This window comes from Eumetopias jubatus, unplaced genomic scaffold (genome assembly GCF_037043125.1).
Source record: "Eumetopias jubatus isolate StellerSeaLion01/CBP00866 unplaced genomic scaffold, mEumJub1_p1.0 scaffold_13, whole genome shotgun sequence".
NCBI lineage: Eukaryota > Metazoa > Chordata > Mammalia > Carnivora > Otariidae > Eumetopias > Eumetopias jubatus.
In genome coordinates this window covers 83972345-83996938 of record NW_028274819.1, presented here as the reverse complement: position 1 = coordinate 83996938, position 24594 = coordinate 83972345, and the positions used below count along the sequence as shown (strand labels likewise).

Genomic DNA, 24594 nt, shown 5'->3' with positions numbered 1-24594 from the left:
GGGCATTAAGACTCCTGAAGATATGAGAAAGTAAAATCCCCTGCACCCCCCCCCTCCCCCATGTTGCCTTCCTAGCAGGGCCAGGCAGTCTAAGAATGTTTCCCTCTTGGCTCTAGGATAAAGGAGCACATTGGGCCGTGGACAGGAGCCAGGGGCTGGGGAGGCTGGAGGTGGCAGTGACTTTTTGGGTCCTCTTGGGTTGGCCCTGTTGTCTGTATTGCAGGTGTCCCTCTTCCTCCCCAACCTGACCTCCTTCCCAAGACTGCGTATAAGCCCTTGAGACCGAATTTATACCTGTCACTGTGGGACGCCCTGCAGTACATGGAGGAGGTGAGTGCCTTGGGGCAGGGAAGCTGGGGCAGTCACTAGGTGGGCCAGTGGGGCTGTGGAGGGAGAAAAACCAACTCTGATAGCTTTGAGGTCCACTCCTTGACTTTAGAGCTCAGAGGAAAGAGCATAAACTTGTGCTAGAGTATGAACTGGGAAGGAACAAAAGGAATTTGAGGAAAACCTGGGTAACACAGTAGGTAGTCTCTCTCTCCAGCCTTGGTGGACAGGGAGGAGGGTGAATAGGCACGTGAATGGGATGTATCCCCCCTCTGAGAAGAGGGTGCCCCCCTGGAGCTGACCCAGTGGGGTGCCGTGATGCAGAAATGATGGTGGATTGAGAGACTACAGGTCTGGTACATCTCTGGGCTTCATTCCATTGTTATCACACATCTGCCCTCCCTGTGACCCTGGACAGCCTAGGGCTAATGAGATGAGAAGTCAAAATCAGAATTTTGGAGCTTGAAGAGCCAATCGGCCGGATTGGCTCCCTATGTTTGTATAGTGAGAAGTCAAACTAGAAGAAAAGTTTAGAGGGCCTCTTCCCCCAAATCCCCAGTCCCAGGTGGGGATCTGTCTGCTGTCTTGCACTCCCCCGGAAGGCTCAAGATGAGGTTGCTGCCCCCTTTCTCCTCTTCCTAGCCTGTATCTCCCCTACTCTTCTCTGTACAGCCAGTCAATTCTGAAAAACCAGTCAATATGGAGAACCTGCCAATAAACAATGGAAATGGACAGTCCTTTGGGTACACTCTGTACGAGACCACCATTGCTTCATCGGGCATCCTCAGTGGTCTTGTGCGTGACCGGGGACAGGTAGGGGCGATTTCTCTTTTTTTAAAAAAAAAATTTATTTAAATTCAAATTAATTAACGTATACTATATTATTAGTTTCAGAGGTAGACTTTAGTGATTCATTAGCTGCATATAACATCCAGTACTCACTACATCAGGTGCCCTCCTTTATGCCCATCGCCCAGTTATCCCTCCCCCACCCCCACCCCCCACCTCCCCTCCAGCAGCCCTCAGTTTGTTTCCTAGAGTTCAGCATCTCTTATGGTTTGTCTCCCTCTCTGGTTTCATCTTACTTTATTTTTCTTTCCCTTCCCTTCCCTCATGTTCATGTTTTGTTTCTTAAATTCCACATATGAGTGAAATCATGTGGTATTTGTCTTACTCTAATTTGTTTCGCTTAGCATAATACACTCCAGCTCTATCCATGTCATTGCAAATGGCAAGATTTCATTCTTTTTGACAGCTGAGTAATATTCCACTGTACATATATACCACATCTTTATCCACTCATCTGCTGTTGGACATCTGGGCTCTTTTCATAGGTTATTGTGGACATTGCTGCTACAAACATTGGGGTGCATGTGCCCCTTCAGATCACTACATTTGTATCTTTGGAGAAATACCTAGTAGTGCAATTGCGGGGTCATTGGGTAGCTCTATTTTTACCTTTTTGAAGACCCTCCATACTGTTTTCCAGAGTGGCTGCACCAGTTTGCATTCCCACCAACAGTGCAGGAGGGTTCCCCTTTCTCTGCATCCTCACCAACATCTGTTGTTTCCTGACTTGTTAATTTTAGCCATTCTGACTGGTGTGAGGTGGTGTCTCATTGTGGTTTTGATCTGTATTTCCCTGATGTTGAGCATTTTTTCATGAGTCTGTTGGCCATTTGTATGTCTTCTTTGGAGAAACGTCTGTTCATGTCTTCTGCCCATTTCCTGACCAGATTTTTTTGTTTTTTCGGTGTTGAATTTGCGAAGTTCTTTATAGATTTTGGATACTAGCCCTTTATCTGAGAAGACATTTGCAAATATCTTCTCCCATTTCATAGTTGCCTTTTAGTTTTGTTTGCTGTGCAAGAGCTTTTTATTTTGATGAAGTCCCAATAGTTCATTTTTGCTTTTGTTTCTTTTGCTCTTGGGGAATGTGTCTAGCAAGAAGTTACTGTGGCCAAGGTCAAGAGGTTGCTGCCTGCATTCACCTCTAGGATTTTGATGGATTCCTGTCTTACATTAGGTCTTTTATCCATTTTGAGTTTATTTTTGTGTATGGTGTAAGAAAGTGGTCCTGTTTCGTTCTTCTGCATGTGGTTGTCGAATTTTCCCAACCCCGTTTATTGAAGAACTGTCTTTTTTTTCCATTGAATATTCTTTCCTGCTTTGTTGAGGATTAGTTGGCCTTAGAGTTGAGAGTCCATTTCTGGGTTCTCTATTTTGTTCCGTTGATCTGTGTGTCTGTTTTTGTGCCAGTACCATACTGTCTTGATGATTACAGCTTTGTAATAGAGCTGGAAGTCTGGAATTGTGATGTCACCAGCTTTGGTTTTCTTTTTCAACATTACTTTGGTTATTTGGGGTCTTTTCTGGTTCCATACAAATTTTAGGAGTCTTTGTTCCAGCTCTGTGAAAAATGTTGATGGTGTTTTGATAGGAATTATATTGCTTTGGGTGGCATATACATTTTAACAATATTTGTTCTTCCAAGCCATGAGCATGGAATGTTTTTACTTTTTTTTGTGTCTTCATCAGTTTCTTTCATAAGTGTTCTGTAGTTTTGAGAGTATAGATCCTTCATCTCTTTGGTTAGGTTTATTCCTAGATATCTTATTGTTTTTGGTGTAATTGTAAATGGGATCAATTCTTTGATTTCTCTTTCCTGTTCTTCATTGTTAATATATAGAAATGCAACTGACTTCTGTGCATTTATTTTATATCCTGTCACTTTGCTGAATTCCTGTATCAGTTCTAGCAATTTAGGGTGGAGTCTTTTGGGTTCTTTACATAGAATATCATGTCATCTGTGAAGAGTGAAAGTTTGACTTCTTTCCCGATTTGGATGCCTTTTATTTCTTTTTGTTGTCTGATTGCTGAGGCTAGGACTTCCAGTACTATGTTGAATAATAGTGGTGATAGTGGACATCCCTGTCATGTTCCTAACTTTGGAGAAAAGCTCTCAGGTTTTCCCCATTGAGGATGATATTCACTGTGGGTTTTTCGTAGATGGCTTTTATGATATGCGGTATGTTCCCTCTATCCCTACACTGTGGAGAGTTTTAATCAAGAAAGGATGCTTTATTTTGTCAAATGCTTTTTTCTGCATCAGTTGAGAGGATCATATGATTGTTGTCCTTTCTTTTATTAATGCCGTGTATCACATTGATTGATTTGCGGATGTTGAACCAACCTTGCAGCACAGGAATAAATCCCACTTGGTCGTGGTGAATAATCCTTTGAATGTACTCTTGGATCCTATTAGCTAGTATCTTGGTGAGAATTTTTTTATCCATGTTCATCAGGGATATTGGTCTGTAATTTTCCTTTTTTGTGGGATCTTTGTCTGGTTTTGGAAACAAGGTAATGCTGGCCTCATAGAATTGAGTCTGGAAGTTTTCCTTCCATTTCTATTTTTGGAACAGTTTCAGAAGAATAGGTATTAGTTCTTCTTTAAATGTTTGGTAGAATTCCACTGGGAAGTCATCCGGCCCTGGACTCTTGTTTGCTGGGAGATTTTTGATTACTGGTTATGGGTCTGTTCAGGTTTTCTATTTCTTCCTGTTTCAGTTTTGGTAGTTTATATGTTTCTAGGAATGCATCCATTTCTTCCAGATTGCTTAATTTGTTGGCATATAATTGCTCATAATATGTCTTAGAATTGTGTGTATTTCTTCAGTGTTGGTTGTGATCTTTTCTCTTTCATTCATGATATTATTTATTTGTGTCCTTTCTCTTTTATTTTTGATAAATCTGGCTAGGGGCTTATTGATCTTACTGATTCTTTCAACAAACCAGCTCCTATTTTCCTTGATCTGTTCTACTATTTTTTTGATTTCTATACTATTGATTTGTGCTCTAATCTTGGGGCATCTTATTTCCTGTGACCCTGTGGTCATCAAGTCCTACCATATGCATCTGACTCTCTCTCCTCAGTGCTCACATATCTGCCTATTACCAGTGTGTAGAAATGGCCCATCACCATCAGTTCTGCTGTCCTTTTCAGCTACAATCATGGGCATTCATTTTTCCTCTATGCCTGGCTAACCCCCATTTTCACTGCACACACATAATGTTACCCCTTTCTTTGCTTATGAGAGATCCCTCTTATGCCTCCCTCCTGTCAACCCATGGATGCTTTCTGTCTGTTCATTTGGCAGGTATTTGTGAACACAGTGTCTGTAGGATTCTTGGACTATGAAAGGAAGAAGATTGTTATTCCCTTGATCCAGGTTTGTTATCCTGGGGAGCTGGGTGATGGCTAGCACCAAGCTGCTTCCCGAGCAGGTTTGGTGGGAGTCAAAGAGGAAGACCTGGAAGACAGGAGGCTCCTTAACCACAGAGCTGCTGATGGAAAGAGGGGCAAAACATTGCTATCTGATCAGTGGGTACTCTTTTACCCCTATTCTCAGAGTTCAGGGAAGAACTGGGGTTCCACAAAGAAACTCTGAGGTGCAGCTGTGATCTTATGGCTGGGGAATCAGGTGGTCATCATCAACCACTATGTTCCTGGCAGGGTTACACCAGGCTGAGGATCTTGGTGGAGAATCGTGGGCGAGTCAACTACGGGGATAACATTGATGACCAGCGCAAAGGTGGGTCATAGCATGTGCTGAGAGAAGAGCTTCTAGTGCTCAGCAATGCCTGGCTATTTTTTCTTCAAACCAGTGCACCAGCTGGTCATGGAGGCTGACTGTAGTGAGGTGGAGTCATGGTGGCCCATTGGAGGGAATTGGGTTGTGGAAACCCATTGAAGGGAGGTGGGTTATGGAGGCCCATTGGAGAGAGGTGGATTGCAGAGGTCCATTGTGGGGAGCTAACTCATGGAAGCCTATTGAAGAGAGGTGGAAGTGGGCCTTCCTGAAAGGCCCATGTGGGTTCTGACCTCTTTCTTATGCATGTTGTCCACATGGCCATGGTGAACACACAGGGAACACTGAGCCAGCCTCTCCAGATCTCCCTGCGTTGTAGTCTGCTTTAGTAGGGGACTGTCTGCTGGCGCTGGGCTGGGGGTGGTGAGGCTTAAGGAAGGGGATTCCCAGGAAGCCAAAATGGGCATAGGACGCCTGCCTTCTTGGGTCTCCACACTGAAGTTTTCTTTTCTTTTCGAGTTTTTATTTATTTATTTATTTATTTATTTATTTATTTATTTATTATTTAGATTTTATTAATATATTTATTTAGAGGGGGAGAGAGAAAGAGAGCATGTACACATGTGAGTAGGGGGAGGGGCAGAAAGGGAGGGAAAGGGAGAGAATCTTGAGCAGACTATGCACTGAGCATGGAGCCCGACAGAGGGCTTGATCTCACAACCCTGAGATTATGACATGAGCCGAAACCAAGAGTTAGACACGTAACTGACTGAGCCACCCAGGTGCCCCAGCATTTCTTTTCTTGATCCACTGTGGAAACCCATTGATGATCTCATTTGTGTGGGGAGGAGGAGGTAGTACATGCAGTAAACAAAATGCTCTTGATGGAATGCTCCCCTAGGAATATCTCACCAACTCATTTTATTTTTCCTGGCCTTCTAAAACTTCTCTGCTTAAATTTGCCTCTTCCTTTTCATCTATCAAAATGTTGGTGGTTTCATGTAAGTTGTAAGAATTCAGACAAATAAATCCTACTATGGTAAGGGATACTGGTGGCCTCCCAACTCTCTCATGGGTGTTTGCCTTTGTAATGAGGAAATTTGTGCATTCCTTCCTTTCCTGCCTGGGAAACGCTGTGGCCCAGCCATTGGGGGTTTCTTGGGTCTTGGGGTTTGGCCCTCTCCAGATAGGCCTCATGGTAGCTTCTAGTACTGTCCAGGCTTATCTTCCTTTTCCCCTAAAGAATCCCCCAGTGTTCCTCTTTGGATATTGGCTTCTTCCCCTAGGAGCTCCATCTGCAGGCCCATCTTCACTTCCTTTGCTCTCTTGTGGGCAGGAACGGATTGCCAGGCTCACCCCAGAGTAAGATGTGCCCTGGACTCTCACTGTGGAGTAATTATCCCCTAGAACAGTTCAGTGTTTATAAGTCAAAGACCTCCCCGCCCCAACCTGTACCTGTAATTTAAGAGTCTGTAGGCTCTATGAAACCTGTTTGCACTTCCCAGCCTATTCAGATTCCCTCTCTAGCAATTCAGCAGCTCCATGATTGTGAGGACCATGGGAGCTGCTCCAGGACTAACATTGCTGGCCCCTTCCCCAAGGACTAGCTAATCACTATGCAAGTGTGTGTGGGTCCTCAGACTTGGATACCCAAGTCATATTGCCATCTGTTCACAATTTAAATACTTAACATATCTTCAGTCCTAGGTCATGTAGAAGATTTCTGGCTGAGTTATTAGGTCTGTTTAGTCTGGGACCCTACTGAATCTGATCTTGAAGCTAAGTTAGAACTGCTGTGACCTCTTGATTATCTGCCCTTTGGGACTCATTTTGGTCCCCAAATGGAGCTTCCCCTTCAGAGAAAAGCCAGAGATTGTTCTCACCCAATGACATTCTCAGTTCCCATTACCCTCAGATGTATTCTTCTGTGCAAATCCTAGGGAGGTCCTGGCCAACACTGCTGTTACTCATTCTTTTCTCCTTTGGGATTTCTAGAGAAGGTTTTATGCCATATGAAGAGCTCTGTAGGGAGTATATACTTCTGGAGGAATCCTCACTGGAACTTTTCAGAAATTCTCCATGTATGTGCAGGGCCTTAGCTGGGTCAGCTCTGCCCCTGCCTTTGGCCTCATTCATGTTTCCTTGGCTTCTTCCCACAGGTTTAATTGGAAATATCTATCTGAATGATTCTCCCCTGAAAAAATTCAGAATCTACAGCCTGGATATGAAAAAGAGCTTCTTTCAGAGGTGAGTCCCCACCGCATAAAGTGTGTGAACCCATGGATAAGGTACAGTAAGAGGCAGGAAGGCCCAGAAAACTGCTCTGCCCTAGCCCCTCCCACTCAAGTGTAAACAGACCCAGAACCCAGAGCAACTTGCCCAAGGTAGGGGCAGTACCAGCACTAGAGACTAGGGAATTTCCATGGTACCCTGGTTAACAGGTGGGGGTAGGTGAGGGTATTTGGAATGCCTTTGTAGTTAGATTCGGAACAGGGTCCAAATCTGAGTAAGTGCCCCCCTTTCTTTCTTGTCTTCCATTCTTCTGTTCATAGGTTCAGCATCGACAAATGGAGCCCTATCCCTGAAGTACCTACGTTCCCTGCTTTCTTTTTGGGTGCCTTGTCTATTTCCCTTCCCCCTTTTGACACCTTCATGAAGCTGGAGGTTTGTAGTCCCCTCCCTGCCTGGGCTCTCCAGCCTTCCCTCAGAGAGCTCTGAGCCCAAGACCTGTACCTGTCCTTGCTGGAGCCCTCTATACCACTTGTACCCAGAGATTCTCTGTTTTGCCCTCTCTGAAGGGCCCCTGGGGCCTCCCTGGGGTGGAGGAGTGGATTCAGATCAGAAGAACCACCTGGTGGTACTTCTCAGGGTCCAGGTCTGCTCTTGGGTACCTTGCTGGGGAGCTCAGAGCTAGTGGATTCAGGAGATAGAACACCCTTGTGTTAACCTCATGGCTGTTGAAATATTCATTCATACTGGTATCTTGGAAGCTGAGAGAAGCACTCATGGCATGTGTCTGTCTCTGTCTTTCTATGTGACTTTATATTTGGTGGCTTTCATGGTCAACTAATCCTTTTCCCACTCTGCTTAAAGGGCTGGGAGAAGGGGGTTGTATTCATCAATGGCCAAAACCTTGGACGCTACTGGAACATTGGACCCCAGGAGACCCTATACCTCCCAGGTGCCTGGTTGGACCAAGGCATCAACCAGGTGGGAGCATTTGCAGCTTCTTCCCTTGACCCAGCCCTCCCTGGTATCACAATGTTTTCCTGGGAGCGGGGTTCAGGTAACAGTCTATTTAGGCTCATTACGGTAGGAGATGGGTCAGAAGGTTTAGCCAGCCCCTTCTGCATTCCTCCTTGGTGATGATGAATTGTGGGTCCCTGTTCCTTCCAGTGTGGCTCTCAATCCCTTCCCCTAAGGCACCCTCATCTGGCTCCAAGACAAACCTTTACTGCTGTCATACACCAGCCCTTCTTTCCCCCAGGTTATTGTTTTCGAGGAGAAGATGGCAGGCCCTGTGATACAGTTCACTGAAACACCCCACCTAGGCAGGAGCCAGTACCTTGATTGAGCAGCACCACCCCGCGCCCCCTGGTGGCGAGAAGCAGGAGAGCACCACAGTCCCCCGTCAGCTGACCGGAGCCTGGTGCTCTGCTCCTTCACACCCTCCCATGCAGGAGAGTTTCCTTAAGTAGCATCCTCAGGCAGCCATGTGGCTACAGCAAGGCCCACTCGTTCAGTTCAAGACCCTAAACTTGGAAGAACTGAAGAAGAAAAGTGGGATAGGAGGGTGGGACCCCCTCCTTACCTAAGTGGCTTTAAAAAATTTTTTTATTGTTATGTTAATCACCATACATTACATCATTAGTTTTTGATGTCCTAAGTGGCTTCTTGACTGGGCTTTGTTGCTGGCACCTTTCCTACTTTCCTTTAACTTCTGGGAGAAGACAGAGGGATGTCCCTCTAGGGTAGGAATGTCTAATCAGATGTCCACGTGATGATGCCTGGGGCCCTCAGTTGGGCATAACTTCTAGACACAGGTTTGCTCCTATGATGTTCTCACCTGTGCTCAACCATGCCCCTCCTGGCCCCTTTTCATCTGAAATAGGAGGTTTGTCACCATTTGTAGAGGATAGGGAAGCGGGTAGGTGTCTCACCTGAATCATCTTTTTTCTTCTCAACCCTCCCCAAGCCTTCTCTGGGATTCTGGAAGAAACTATGAGAGACACACACATTTTCTCCTTCTCATTTTCCACTCTAATTGCATCTGACAGGATGACAAGCCAAGCTTAGGAGAAACAGAAATACTCAGCCACTTACTTTCCTGAATTAGAGAGTATTTCCAGTTTTACTCAATGAGAAGAAGCATCAACTGAGGAGGGAATGCAGGCCCTAGTAAGAACCACACCCTGATCTGAAGGCCCAGCTCTGGGGGCACGGGCAAGTAGTCTCCCTGGAATGTTGGTGTAGCCACGGGGCCCACAGGCCTAGTCCAGATCTTGCATCCAGCTCAGTCTCTCTCCCTCAACTCCCTGTAACTAAGCAGCAGGGAGGAGAAGCAGCCTTCCTTTGCAATTGTCTGTCCAAATTTGAGGCGCTTGTTCTAGGGATTGAATTCACTGGGTTAGCTCTGGTTCACTGTCCTGAATTGCAATAAAGCAACAGAGTTGAATCAAACCCTTTTTGGTGATACTTTTCTTCTGATTCAGATCAGAAGAACCACCTGGTGGTACTTCTCAGGGTCTAGGTCTGCTCTTTGGTACCTTGCTGGGGAGCTCAGAGCTAGTGGATTCAGGAGATGTGCTTCTATTTATCACAAGCAAAGGTATTGTGGGGTCAGGTACCCACTTAGCCCATCCAGCACTCAGAGTCTAGACAGACTTTACCCGGTTAGTAGGTGCTCCAGCCCCTGGCTCCTTACCACCTCCCTCCTGACCTTCATTCTGCCTGAAATGTCATCGTGAATCGGCAGTGCCCTTGGGGAGGAGAAGTCATATACAGATCCATTCTGGTGCTGGTGGGCAGGTGCTGAGGTTCTGCTGGACAGCCAAGAGCTCTCCATGTGAGGTAGCGGGTGAGTTTTCCTCACACATAACATCTGGATTGTACTGCCACAAACTATTTTCAATAGTAATCAAAGTTAGATAGCCAACACCTCCTCGGGACGGTACAGGAGCCCATAAAGACCTTTGCGGAATAGCAGGCCATGAGGCTCCCAGCAGCCCCATGGCTCCCATCTTGGGCTTGCCTAAGGAAGGGGGCATTTGTGGTGTGTAGCCATTGGGCCCACGAGCCGAGCCTGGGTCAAGGACAGACAGTTAGTTACAAGGGGCTGGGCCCAAGGGTCCACAGGGGCAGAGAAATGGAGCTTATGAAAGTGAATTTCATGGACAAGGGGTGGGGAGCCAGATACGGGTAAAGTCCTCAGTCTTGCTCAAACTCATCTGCTGTTCCTGAATTGCCTTGCAATGGAAAGCACACAGCTAACACTCGGATGAGACCAGGGCTTGGGCATGGCCAGCACTGGAGAGTGTGTCATTGCACCTTACTTTACACCTGAGCGGAATTTTACAAAGGTGTATGTAAAAGTTGGCTTCTGTTGGAAAATGTGATAGGGAACTGGAGTTTGAAATGAATCTTACGGTGATCCTTTTGTAAAGTGAGGAATCCCCTTGAATTGCTTTTATCCAAATCTGTGCAGGGCTGCTTTGGTCCTCTTGCACCAACTCACTGTTCTTGACCTTCTTATCTGCCAGCTGACCCTGCAGCTTCTCTCTGTCAAAGCCCCTTGGCAGAGCTCATCTTCCAGAGTTTATTCATGGTTTGTCCAGACCTTCCTGCTGGATGGCCTCATCACAGAGTCTTTAGAAGACTCCTCATAACCCTTAACCTCTAAATGCTGAAGGTCTTCAGGCCTGCTCCTTGGGGCTTTTCTTCTGTCCACACTCACTGTTGGGGGGCCTCACTGACTTGGGGGGTTTGTAAATAGCCTCAACATTCATGCTCTCTGATGTTTTTCTCCACCCAAGCTCCAGGCCCACTCACTGTCCACTCACCTTCTCTCCTGCGTGTGACACCACACTCTGATGACTGCCCCCGCGATCCCTCCTGCACTCCACCCCGCAGCAGGAAATGGCAATTCTATTCTGTGTCTTAGATTTGTTTTGGCTCCTCTCTTTCGTATTGCATAGCCACTCCATCAGGTGATTCTCCTGGCTGTACCTCAAAACACGTCCAGAACCTGACCGCTTCTCTCTGCCCCAAGGTTTGCTCTTCTGACTCACTGTCCTCTCCTGCCTGGATCATGGCAGGAGCGGCCTCACCTAGCCTATCCTGCCCTCTGTTTATCATCAGCACAGGAAGGGGAGTGATTTCTTTACAGGCCAGTTAGATCGTGTTGGTCCTTTGCTCCAAACCCTCCAATGGTTGCAATTCCCTTTTCCCTTGGGGGAGAAGCCGAAAGCTTTGCCCTGGTTTCCAGGGCCAACGTATTCTGCACCCTCCACCAACTGCGGTCCATTCCCCCCTCCCACCCTACCCCTTCCCATCTTGCCAGTCACTTGCAGGCACACTGGCCTTTTTGCTGCTCTTTAAACATGCTAAGTACTCTCTGCATGGGAGCAAGTTCTTTTCTGGAAAGCTCTGACCCAGGTAACTGCTGCACTGCTCTGTCCCCTTATCAGGGAGGCTCTTCTGACGGCCCTAGAGTAGGGATCAGCTCCTCCTCAGCTCCACTCTGACACCTCCATCCAGCCTCATACTTCTCCTTAGACCAGATCACATCTGAAATACTGTAGATTTGCCTAGTGTCCGTGTGTCTCGTTTCCCAAGGAGGGAAGCTCCATGAAGCCAAGTGCTTTGGTTTTTCACTGCTCTGTCCTCGCTCCTACAATCATGCCTGCCAAATAACTACTTGTTGGATGGTTAAAACAGTATATGAGAATAAGGCAGGGCTACGGAGGGTTAGGGCTGTTAAAAACCATGTTTGACTTTTAATTTTGGAAACAAATTAAATACAGTTAAATTAAAACCGACCAGATGGTGCAGCTGCATGGGCTCTGTTCTCCGGGCTCTGAGCCCCCAGCCTCACTCCTTTGCGGTGGGGGGCAGGAACAGACTGGGTCTGGGAAACAACTTGTAGTCATGGACCCAACTCTGACTTGGAAAAAACCCATTCCCAACAAAGATGAAAGCTGCAGTCCACCAGGGTTATAATTATAAATAAATACACATGCAGCTAAGAGAGGCTATTAGGTGAAAACAACGGAAATAGCATCCGCCAAAAAAAACAAAAACAAAAACAGAGAGGGAGGATATCCCATTTTGTTGTTCATTATCAATTTCCTGAAAAATGAGCCCTGGGTTTTTGGCTAAGAAGGTAGCCTAAGACCAGCCAGGCTGACCTGAGCATTCAGGGCTGGTTTTGGTGAGTGAGGCAGTGCCGTGCCTGGGCATAAATTCACTCATTTGGGGGGTGCCCTGTGCACACCTCCTCGCTCCCCTCCCACGCCACCCCACTTGGTTCTGAGGGGTTGATTCCAGAGCCACCATCGAAAGTGTAAGAGGCTAGGGAACGTCCTGCACAAGGTGGCTCAGGGTTCTCAGGGATGCGATCCCGTGGGGTGGTTTCACGAATGCTGTGGGAAGTTAAATCCATTTCAAAATTGGCAGCCAATGCTATTTTTTGAATGTTAGGTTGCTGGACTGAATCCTACCCACCCACCCACCCAGGAATGGGTTCTCAGCGGTCCTCAGACTGGTCCTGTGAGTTTAAACGGAGTGGGGGCTGTTAGCGTTAAAAAATAAACACCTCTTCAGTAGGCTCAGGCCTTTCCTTTTCCTCCACTTGGGAGGGAAATTGTGCTTCCAACTTTCAGGAGCATGAGTGAGAGAATCAGAAGAGGGCTGTCCCTGTCAGTGGCCTGTCCTGGTGCAGGGGGCAGTACATGCACACTGTTCTTTCTCTGTGGGGGCGGGGGGGGAGAGGGGACAAGCAGCAGGCTTGTTCCTCGTGCTCCCAACTCAGGGACAAGGGAGGTTTTCATTCCCATTTTGTGTTTAAAATAGAATGATTTCCAAAGTAGTGTGTGCTCAGGTCTCTTTTCCCCTCAGGGTCCAAATGATCTCTGCCCCTTTTCCACAAATTCCTCTGTTAATCCAAAGCCCCATCGCCCCCAACCAGGGGCAGAAAGGAGTATGGAACTGCCCCTGCCTCCCTCCTCTTTCCACCTTGCCACCCAGGCTCACTTCAGCCCCTGAGGTCTGTGGTTCTCAAGAGCTCTGGAAAGAGGGCTCCTGGCCTCCCCAGTCCTGGCCCAGGCAAAGGGCCCTGGGGCCCAGTGGGCAGGGGGGAGGCAGTGTGTAGACTGGGGCCTGCATGGTCTTAGTCCAGGTCAGTCCATGACCTGTGCTGGCTCGAGGGCCCACCTCCTTCTCTGTGCTGGAAGGAGCAGGCTTGAGGGATGTGTGGCCAGAGTAAGGGGCTCCACTCCTACCACAGCCTGGGGTATGGGGGAGCCTGATGGCAGGCCCAGGCTCCCCTCATGCAGGGTGGTTGCCTGTTGGGATCAAAGACAGCCTTATGCTCTGGAAATAGGAACCAGAGGAAAGCCAGAGAGGTATGTCTACTTGAGAACAGCTCTCTGAGGAGGGGAGGGGGTGTTCCTGATGCCTGGGCAGGGGGCTGCTCTCCGGTCTTCAGAATTCCCTGGCCGGATGGCCTGTGTGGTCGCGCTGGGCCCCAGGAGCAGGGAGCCAGGGAAGGCCACACTGCACTGGACAGCCGGGGTCTTTTCACCCCTCTCCCAGCCTGGCGTCACTCCAGGGCTTCGGTGCCCACTGTGTCTGCTCCCGCAGGCCCTGTCAGCGCGGGAAGCTCTGGGGAGGCATGCTGGGGCACTGGCTCGCTGACTGGCATGGCTCGACTAGCAGGGGGGCCCCTGGTCGTGCTGGATGGGAGAGAACAACAGGTCTGGGATTTCTGTGCTTTAGGTTCTCCGTCCTTTGTCCTGGCATCAAGCTGGGCTCTCTCTGAAGCCCTTAGAATAGAAAGGAGGGTGATGGTGATTCCTTAGGAGTTTGCCTCGGAGGGACCATCAGCCACGGGAAGAGGATGGAAGGCCAGGAACGGGGTCTGAGAAGGAGGCTCCTGTGAAGGGGAAAGGAGGAACATGGGTGAGGCAAGACGAGGGGCGGCAGGGAGGGGCAGCCGGTCCGGCCAAATGGCCCAGTCCTGAGCCCCCTTCGGAGTCCACCCAGGAGCTCCGCAGAGCCCAACCCCTGGGTCCTCTGTGGGTCTCTCACTGAGAGGCGGCTGGGCTCTTCCAGTGACCACTGGAAGTGAGGAGGCAGGCAACGGGGCTGTGTACTGGTGCATTTTCAGCAGCACGGGTCAAGCTGATTTTTTGGTTCAGGGCACAAAGCGGGCCGACTGACACCCTGTGGTCTCCTGTGGGCAGGGCAGTGGCAGACATGACAGGTACACTGAAGCTCAACTCTGAGGCCAGAGGACAGATGTGTATTCCACCGTCTGAGCTCCCACCTCTGTGATGACATTATAGAAAAGCCCACGGACGATTCCCGACTTGGAAAATCAGCTGGCACAATTCACTTCATTTAGCTTTTCTGAACACCATTCCTTTACCTCTAAAATGTAGATAGGTCCTGTGGCCTACTTCAATAGAAAGTTTTATTTATCTATCTACCTATCTATCTATTTATTTATTTATTATGTTAATCACCATACAGTACATCATTAATTTTTGATGTAGTGTTCCAAACAATGAATCATGGAACACTACAAAAGTTTTAAAGAATCAATTAAAAATAGCAACACTTATATAAGACTCTTTGTGTACCAAAGATTGTTCCTGGTGCCCCCAACAGCCCATTTTACAGATCAAGAAACTGAGACCTAGAGGAAGAAAGTCAAGTCAGAGGGTGAAAAGTGGTAGGCCTGGAGGCTGAACTAAGCTGTGGGGTCCGTGCCTTCACCCCTGCACTACATGGTTACTACTAAGAGACACATGGATGTGCTCGATGAGGGAGAAGCAGTGAGTGAGGGGTCCCTGTCACAGCAGCATGGCGAAGACCACAGGGGAAGACAGAACCTAGGAGAAAGAGTGCACATGGCAATGCCTTGCAACAGGACCAGTGTCATGGCCAAGATAATAGTAATGACAGGAGGTTGTCATGAGGCCATGTCTAGAAGGTGAGGCCTTCAAAGTTGCTGGTGGCAGAAGGACCCAGCTGTGTGGGGGAAGTTGGCTCCCGTTAACTTGCAGGTGGTACACTGGGATGGGGACTTCAGCTATGCCCTTTCCGCTCTTGCCCCCCTTTGTCCTGACCTCCCACAATTAAAAACCAAGACGAAAAGCCTCAGCAGATTTATTCTGCATCCAAACTTGATGTGCCCTTGCCTTGTGTGTGGTTTACCTTCATCCCTGCCATACCTGTATCCTGGAGCTCAGATCTCCACAGTGGGGTCAGTGAAGCCTTTCTTCCCCTCATTCACCAGCACCGGCTTCTCCGTCCGTGTGTGCCAGACCAGGATCTGTGTGTCCAGAGACATAAAACAACATGGAGCAGGCCCCCCGACCTCAGCCTGCCACCTCCCTGTTCACTCCCATGCTCCGCAAGTACTTTTCCTGCCCCTCCTTTTCTGTCCTTGTTCCATCAAGATTTTCTCCATTGTTCTTTATTTTTACCTACCCCCCCATTCTTGCTGTTTATACATAAATGATGCATTCAAAATATCTGTTGGAAACAAAAAATATGTAGCTACAGAAGACAGACAAGTCAGTTCCAAGATCTCTTCTTCCTTTTCGTCTTCCCCTGTCTTCATAGGTCTCTCTAGAGAGGGAGAAATTTTCAGGAGGCTTTGGCTCAGCCAAGTGATAGTTCAGGCCCTAGCTGGAGAAATCCAAACAGGAAGTAGTGTGTGTGTGTCTGCGTGCATGCGTGCATGCATGCGTGTGTGCCCATGGGTGTGTGCATGCACCCAGGCAAGCACGTGTTTGTACATATGTGAACACACATATCTGGCAGGGCGGTCGTGGAGCCTAGCTCTTTTGAGGTTTGGGAGGGAAGGCAACCCTTGGCCCTGCTCACTGACCACCACCCTATTTCCCTGCTTGACTTTAGTGTGATGGCCTCTGACAGGATAAACTACCTTCCTGAGGAAGGCATGACTCTAGGCTGGTCCTTTGCAGGGCTGTTTTGAGGTCTTTATTTCCTTCCCTCTGATCTGTAGGAGGGTTTGGATGGGCTGGAAAAAGCTTGCATTATAGCTTTCAGTTCTGGGAGGGTTTACCTTGGTGCAGTTGGCTGCCTTGGGCTCCAGGTCATTGAGGGTAACAAGTTCTCGGAGGAGGCTGCTTTCCTGGTAGCCTCCTTTCACGCCACGCAGCTTGAAGTAGGCCTGGCTACGCTGTAGAATGAGCCTCAGGTTGACAGCAAATCCAGCCATGTCTATTGCAAATGGTCGGTGCGGGTCGAACACTGTCTTCCAGCCGACCACCTTCCCTGCCCCGTTGACACGTGGGGCCTCGTACCGAAGGCCACCAACGAAGGCAACGGGCCACACAGACACCCTCCTGGTGCTGCGCATCTATAAGAGGGGATCCAGAATCAGGACACGTGGGACTGTTGATAGGGAATGAAGCCTGGCCCCAGAGAAGGGGAAATTGATGAGCTCTATGCAGACAGGCCATCTGAAGCCATACCAGGGGATCCAGCCCGGCCCTGTCTCCAGATGTATTCTCCATGGTGGGCATCTACAGGGTAACCTGCCTCACTGTGGACAAGGCCTGACCTCTCACCCAGCTGACATGCTGCTTCTCCACAAGACTGGGCAGCCCAGCTTTCTCTCCTGCAAAACCTCCATCTTCCTAATTTAGAGTAAAATGACTCCTTCCCCTGCTCCAGCCTCCCATGACTCACAAACCCCAAGGACAAACTGTTCCACATAGAATGACCCCACTCGAGGCCTTCACTGAGACAATGCCTCTAAGGCGAAGACTTTGGTCTAAGAGCTCCACCACCCACTTTCTTCCCTTTAACCAACGGTGACTGCTGAAACTTGGCAGCGAGTTTTTTCCATCCCTTTCCTGGTTCCCTGTACTCTACACTGACCCCAGTTGGCACCCGCCGCCCCCACCCCAACCCTATGGTTTCTCTAGGTGTCCATTCCAAGGGATCCCTCCGCAGGAGTCCCGGGGCCCCACACCAGAGGCCCTGCGCCGGCATCCTCCCGCCCCTTCCCCGCCTTCTGCCTGGTCCCACACCTCCTCAAAGAGCTCCAGACTGTAGGTGTTGTCGTCGTCGGCGAAGTACACCACGCCGGGTTGGCTGGAGTTGCGCGGGAAAGTCTCGCGCAGCCAGCGCAGGGCCAGGTTGCGCTGCATGGTGCCCCGCGGGATGCGCGGGTCGCGGGCGTCGCCGCGCAGCTTGTAGTTGCGGGGCGTCTCCACGTGCAGATGCGTGTAGTTGAGGCCGGTGTCGCGCAGCAGGCGCGCGGTGAGCGGCGTCCGGCGCGGCGCGTCCTCCACCACCAGCCAGTGCAGGTTGGGCACGTGCAGCAGCGTGTTGGCCATGCGCGTCAGCTCGGCCTTCTGCACCGGGCGGCTGTAGGTGGGCGTCACCACGTGGATGGTGGGCAGCGTGTCCGACCACGGCGGGGGCCGCGTGTACACGTACTCCGTGCGCACCACCTCCACGATGTCGCGGTCCGACATGCAGTACTCCCTGGGGTCGGCGCCCGGGGGCGCATCGCGCGGGGGGTCGCTGCCGTCATCTGTGGGGTTGGGAGACACACGGTGTGGGGAGGGGCCGCGCAGGCCCCGGCTCTGGCCTCAGGTACTGGGCCGGAGGCCGCCCACCCCGCTAAGACGAACCTCTCCTCTGCTCCTGCAGGATTGTCATGGGAAACCCGCCTGGGGCTCTAACTTTTAAGCTAACCGAGAAAGCTGCATCTCTGGAATGCTCTCGGGCCTTTTCCTAGTTCTGACTCCCGAAATGACACAGAAATAACCTCTTCCGCCTTCTCACATTTGACAGCTCTGTAGCTATTTGAGTGTGGCTGGCCAAGTTCCAAGGCTGCCTTCTCACTTCCTAAATGTGTTGGGTTTTATATGACAAAGTGTCCTGACGCTTCCCACCCTAGTGCCCTCCCCATCTGGCCAGGGCTGCCTGCACTTGCCACCCCCGCGCCCCCCGCCCAGGATTGGGCTTGCCTAGCACATGGCACTGCCACCTGTACTGGTGTAGATGCCACAGTGCCCAAGCACAGTGTTAGGGCTTTCCTAGACACAGCACACTGTGGACCCCATGCGTCTGAGGTTGGCTCAGTCCTATTTTTCACAAATTTCTACTTAAGTGGGGCCTCTCCCTTCCTGGTCTTACGAATCTTGGTGCAGAATTTTATACTTATCACGTTTTCTTCCAGGGTTATGCCTATAGTTGTCAAGATAATTTTGAATCCTGAACCCATTGTTTGTACTTTTAGATGTTCTTAAATTTTAGCCTACACAAGAAGACAGAGTGGAAACCTGTTTTAGCTCTTCTGTTGCTTCGATGTCAATCTCCTGATCTGTACTTTTGGACTCATTCAGCCATCTGGGAGACTAACTTGACCACTGACCCCAACTGTGCTAACATCCAGCTAGTGTTTATGCATTACTCCCCAAGACACCATGAGGGACAGTGTGTGGAACATTGCAGAGTTCTGGCCTCTGGTGGAACACTCACAGTCCTGGGGAACCCATTCCTTCCCGATGGCAACCTGTTTCAGTTGGGGCAGCTCTAACCAAGCCTTTTCTAGATCCTGGACATTTTTCTCATTACTAATGCTAGTAGTTCTGTCAAGAGGAGAAATCAGCGCCATTGGTATTCTTGTTTTTAATGAGCTCCTCCTCTCCAAGTTATGTTTTTCTGTTTGAACAACTCTGTGGCCCTCACTGCTCTTACAGCATCTCAGCAGGAGGTGGTATGGGTCAGAGGACATACCCAGGAATGTGAATGTCTGGGCTCAGACCCTGTCCGGTTCTATCACTTACTATTGCCCTTGGGCAGGTCACTTAGCTTCTGGCGCCTCAATGTTAGCAACTGCAATATGGAGCCAATAATAGAATTAACTTTATTGAGTTACTATATGGATTGAGTCAGTATATGTAAAGGACTCAGAACACTGCTAGGGAAGACAGTTGCCAGCCCTACATCTGCATGGCTTCATGCAGCCGGAGAAGAGCATTCTCACCATTGGGTAGAAGTATGGTTCCAGGGAGGATGCTGGGAATCAGTCATTCTGTCACCTCCCTTCCTTCCCATCGCTGTTCTTAGCAGATGAGGTGTGTGTGTGGTGTTCATATGAGACGTGCCGCTGGGCTCTGGGAGGAGGTACAGATGAACCCAGAAGAAGACCGGCTCTGGGCTCTTGGGGAGTTCACATAGGCCAACGGCACAATAAGACACACAGCGATAGTGAGGAGCCTGAGCCAGGGAGGGAAGACACACTGCCCCCGGGGGTGTGAATGCTCAGCCTCTGTTGATCAAAGGCGACTTCTTGGAGGGGTTTTGGGGTCAAACAAACATAACAAAGTTGAGGAAAGAGAGGTGGATGATGGGGATTCTGACCAAGATATATATAAGGGTTTATTTATCCTGCAGTCAGTGAAACTGAGGCCTGGGAAGAAAGATTCAGAGCCATCTTCCTCACCTTTCTTCCATTCAAGTCCTCCCAAACAGGCGGGTCTGGGCCCTGGGAACGTTCTCCATGCCTTCTGACCTGGCCACAGCGTGAGCTTAGCTCTTTGTGCTGGCTTCAGGGCTTCTGCAACCTTTGAGTCACAAAGGCCTCCTGGCCACCCTGACATGATTTCACTGCAGCTTTCCTTCAGCCCCTCTTGGCATACTCTGAGGAGACAGAACGCCAGCTCCCCATCCTCAGGCACTAGCATCAGTGCTTAGCTAAACATTCTGACACCTCTGACCTTAGAGCTCTGCCAAGAATGGAATCTACGTGATATTATGTCACTTGGTATATGGTAGCTTTAACCCTTCTGGCATGATGTAGTTGTAGGATAACAATTCCAAAAGCAAGAGCACCAAAGAGAGAAGTTGGAGGATAAATGTCAGAAGAGACTCTAAGTGCCCAGCATTGGGCAGTGGGAATTCCTTGATCTTCAGCCTGGAAAATCTTCCTCATGGAAGCTTCAGGAACTACTGGGGCTGAGCAGGACCCACTGCATAACTGTGGAGCAGCCTGCCTTCTGACTATGATTTTTGGCTACTGCCGGCATCCAAATCACTCGGGGTTACGAGCTACATGTGGATTTGCAGGCCCTACTCCAGACCCATCCTCTCTTTCTCTGGGATGGGCCTGGGTGCTTTTGTATTTTATCCTGTAATACGATGCACGTTTCAATAGGAGAATTGCTGCCTTAGAGTGCTGAGTCTGTACGTGAATGGAGTACATTGGAGGGCAGAAGAGTGTGAGATGAGAGACCAAAGAATGAGGGGGCAGGCCAGACAGGGGGCACATGGAAGTGGCCAGGGTATGGGGAGCCCCGTGTGAGAAGGAAAGGCAGCCTGGTGGAGGGGAAAAATCTCTGGACTCAGAGCCAGGAGAACCTGGCTCCAGCCTGTTCATCCACGAGTGCTTCGTGGGACTTTTTCTCTAGCTGGGCCTATTTTCACTAGGTAGGACTGACTAGGTTAGGGTTGTCTAAACAGGAAAAAGGAGCAAACACTATGCTCTCCCTGAACGGTTTTAGAACACAGGCCAGAAACCCCGTCCATCGCATCCTTCACTACCCACAGCTTAGAGCAAACAATCCTTACACATCCTGAGACTGGATGCAGTGTCGTGCATGTGTGTCTCTGCACTGTGTTTTTGCATGTGTGTCTCTGTGCATACATGCGTGTGGCGCCATTCATCAGATTCCCGAAAGGACCAAGACCTCCACAAAGGTAAGGTCACTGGCCTGGACCATTCTATGGCTCCTCTCAGCTGCCTCATACATGAAACCATGAACTCCATCAGTGTTGGCTGTGGTCATTCTTATGACAGAAGCCTGGCTGGGGCTGGGGGCCAGAGGTTGGGGGGCTCACCCTTGTGCGTGGTGAGCAGAGGCGTGATGGTGCTCTGGTGCCACACGGTGACTAGCAGTGTCCAGGGCAGTACGATGAGGACGATCGCAAGGATGTCCCGTCTCTTCGGCATCTCCAAGGCTGGCTGGGCCCACAGCTCCTCGTTACCTGAGCGGTGGCAAGGTCAGGAGAAGGGTGGCCCCAGGGGCGACGGCGGCAGACAGTGGCAAGCACAGGGGAGAAAAGAACAGGAATGGGCCGGGCAGGCCAGGCACAGGGAGAGCAGAGAAGCCGAATGTTGGCTAGCAGATCTTACCAGCACTCACAACCCACCCATTGCGGAAGCAGGTTTGCAGAGTCTGGCCAGACCGGAGACCGAGAAGGGGTGGCTGTCCAAGGGCATGATCAGGAACCCTGTGAAGTGGACACCTGCAAGAGAGAGCAGAGCAGGATGGCCAGAGACCTGGGGCCTTGCTGTGGGGCTCACAGCATCGGGGTTTTCACAGTAGAGCCTGGACTGCCATCTCTCTGAGGACTGCTCCGGCTTCCCTGCCTGAATGAAATGAGCCTCTGTCCCCCACAGGCATGGGGACGTGGCGCTGCCCAGTTCCATGATTCAGCAGGGCACAGAAGTTAAGGGCACGACCTTCAGACACATGTGTCTTGTTTTAAACCCCAACTCTGCCACCAACAAGCCACATGCCCTTTTTACCAAGTCACGGCTGCTCTCCATGCCTCTCTGTTTTCTCATCTGTGAAATGGGGTATGATCACTACCTACTTCACAAGGTTGTGAGAATTAAATCAGTTCGTACCAACAAAGGCCAAAGCATGGTGCCTGGCATGTATGTATGTGTGTGTATCTCAAGACATGTTGGCTAGTTGTCCACATGTATCCAGGTGGTTTCTTTCATAGCTGAGATAAAGGGGTGAACACTGGGGTGAGGGCCAACAAGACATGTTTTGGGGGATAGGCCCGGGGAGGAAATGCATCAAGTGCCTTCCCTTTGTCAATGTCTGTCGGGAATTTTTGTGAAATTTACATGGCTTGGACATGAAGAGGTGTCCCTGTGGGGGCTGCCATATGCTGAGGAGACGGCACTCACAGTGGCAACAACAGGGGCTCCAGGAGAGATACCCCTTCTGTGAGGAGTGTGAGCCTGCTAGAATTTCTCCTCAGTTCTGCAGAGGGCGTGTCAGCAGCATCCTTCTCTGGGCCTTGCTGTCTTGTGCCCTCGTGACCACCATGGAAATAGTCACATCCTGTTCTCTGCCTCCCTTTCCCTTCTGTGCTGAGCCCTGTGTAAGATGCGGGATCCGGGTAGCCCCTGGCTGGTCCTGGCATGCTCACCACTTCTGGTGGCCAGCACTGCGCAGTGACATGCCTGAGAGAGTCCAGCTGCCCCGTCCAGCCCAAGGAGCACATGCTCTTCACCTCTGGCAGTGTCAAGAGCCAAGGTCAAGAACTTCTGTCCACCCCCCCACCGACCCCCCCAGCTTGGGAAACAGTGTGTTTTCCTCTCCTTGTCTGGTCCTCTCTCCAAATAGTTTTGTCACCTTGTGCAAGAGCCAGGTGTGTCTTCTAGTAAAGCGCACCATGGTTCCCAGGGTCGGCCAGCATGTCCCAGCCAGCCACCTACCCAGCAGAGACCTGCTCGGCCTCCACCATCTCCTTGTAGGCAGGTGGTAAACAGGCTGCCCCGCTTTCCTCAGGGAAATGGAAGGTCCAACAGGCTGCAATGTTACAGGCAGGGGCAAACGATGTAGACACAGAGCAGGGAGAATAAGTCTACAAACTCCTCTTTTATGCCCCCCTTCCCCCAGGTGACAGAACCCAGTGTCCTGCCCCAGGAGCCCTGTCTGGTTCTTGTGTGCTCAGTATGATAAAGTGGAGTGACCTCTCGCCACCCCCATCCCCACCCCGATCCCCCCACTCCAAGGCCACTGACAAGGCTACAAAGGGCTGAGTCAAGGCCTTGGTTTGGCTGGGTGATCTTAGGCCACATTTGATGGAGGACAGGGGAGCTTCTAGGAGGCCTGGCTGCGAGATCTCTTTTGGATTCTTAGTGACTCAAAAAAGGAGCTTTTCCAAATGTCCTTCATCTTGGGGAGGGTTAATTCCAGGGTGGAGAAAGCACCGGAGAGGCAAGCTCCAGGCCAATTTGCTACATGCACATCCAGCCTGCTCACTCTGCACGTGCCTGCTTTTACACCTTTTTCCTCTGGGCGGCCTCTTATCCCAAGCCTCCTACCTCTGGCACCTGCTCAGCCTCCCACTTGTCTGCTTGGACTGTCATTAGTAAAAACAAGCTGTGAGGCAGCACTTGGTGATGTTCAGAAATGACGCTCAACTCTTCACAGTCAATCCTCATGACGCCTCTGGCCACAGGTGCCATTGTAACCCCATTTCATGAGGAAGTCATTGAGGCCAGAGAGGATCAGGGCTTGTCCAAAGCAGCAATCAGGTCACGGTGGAGCCAGACAGAAGTCCTGACCCTTTGGCTGTATGCGGTCAGCAGGAGCATGGGAAGAGAGGTTCCAGGTCCCAGAGCCTTGAACCTGGCTCAGGTGCAGAGTGAGCACAGGTCTACATAGACCGAGGCCTAGCACTGCTTCAGAGCCAACCCTCTTCATGAAAGCTGCCTCCACTGTGGGGTCCCAGCACCTCCCTGAAGGTGGGAGCAGGAAGCGGGTTCTGGGGGAGGAATGATGTAGGCAAGGGTGCAAGGGAGCTCTGGAGAGAGAGTTCTGAGCCCATCTAGTCTTTTTGGTCAAAACATCTATGAAAGGAAAGGGAGGAGGGAATAAAGGAGAAAAGCTCTAAAAATAAACTTAGCAATAAACCCAGTTGTGCATTAATTACTCTGGAAGCCATTACGGCTTGAAAACCCCATAACTTTAATGGAGGCTATTATAAACATAGTAGCAAAATCATGGAGCTAATTACCAGGCAGTTTTTAAGCAGCACAGAGAGAGCCCCCAGCCTTGGAGAAAGCTGGCTGGCCAGCAGGGGGCAGGTTTGTGGGGAATGGGACCTGGGGCAGGGGAGGGTCCTGGGAGCTGCAACCGCCTCCCCACCCCCAGACCCGGGCTCGTGTGTAAGATGGGAGGGCAAGGATGACCACCCGGCCACAGCCTGCTGTTCTGCTGCACCTTGGAGGGGAGGCAGTGGCTTGCCTGTGGCTGCAGGCTCAGGCCCCAGAATTACTCCGGGCCCTCACTGGCTAGGGCAGAAGGATCAACACAAAGATGGAGCAGGGGATTGGCCACACCATGAGGCCAACAGAGGGGAGGCGGCCAGGTCGGGAAGAATGGGATGTTTGAGGAAGCGGTGAGGGGTGGCTGACAGGAAAGTGCAGGGGCCCGCTGGCGCCATGACTCCCCACCTGAACCTCGTCACTCTTGTCTGTGACCAGCCTCCGCTGTCAGTTGTTCCCCAGTAAGTGCAGACATGAGGAGGCCCTTCCAACCCCCTGGTGCTCCAAGAAGCCTCCACGGGACACAGACAAAGGCTGTGCTGTGGGTGGAGGGTGTGGGCCAAAGGAGGGGGGACAGTCATTTGGCGACAGGAGCAGGGCACTGGGCAG

The 24594-nt window shown here is 50.3% G+C and overlaps 2 protein-coding genes across 3 annotated transcripts in view; one reads left to right on the top strand and one right to left on the bottom strand.

Annotated features, from left to right (window-relative positions):
- LOC114222302 (beta-galactosidase-1-like protein 2) overlaps window positions 1–9599 on the top strand; it is a 52826-nt gene extending 43227 nt beyond the window's left edge. Inside the window, exons 12-19 of the mRNA XM_028120765.2 lie at window positions 224–330; window positions 1000–1140; window positions 4488–4559; window positions 4844–4922; window positions 7079–7166; window positions 7472–7583; window positions 8013–8129; window positions 8407–9599. Of these exons, the coding sequence (XP_027976566.2) occupies window positions 224–330; window positions 1000–1140; window positions 4488–4559; window positions 4844–4922; window positions 7079–7166; window positions 7472–7583; window positions 8013–8129; window positions 8407–8493 (803 nt within the window). The 3' untranslated portion in view covers window positions 8494–9599. The remainder of the gene's footprint in view (window positions 1–223; window positions 331–999; window positions 1141–4487; window positions 4560–4843; window positions 4923–7078; window positions 7167–7471; window positions 7584–8012; window positions 8130–8406) is intronic.
- A 5788-nt stretch (window positions 9600–15387) lies between these two features.
- Window positions 15388–21141, bottom strand: B3GAT1 (beta-1,3-glucuronyltransferase 1). 2 transcript variants are annotated; one of them, XM_088017633.1, is made up of 4 exons: window positions 21011–21141; window positions 17207–17705; window positions 16234–16530; window positions 15388–15474 (listed from the first exon to the last, which is right to left on the bottom strand). In XM_088017633.1, the coding sequence occupies exons 1-4, from the start codon at window positions 21139–21141 to the stop codon at window positions 15388–15390; spliced, it is 1014 nt and encodes a 337-aa protein (XP_087873759.1). The 2 variants fall into 2 exon arrangements, with proteins under 2 accessions (XP_087873759.1, XP_027976638.2); XM_028120837.2 differs by having other exon boundaries at window positions 17207–17715; window positions 21030–21141.
- Between the last annotated feature and the right edge of the window lie 3453 nt (window positions 21142–24594).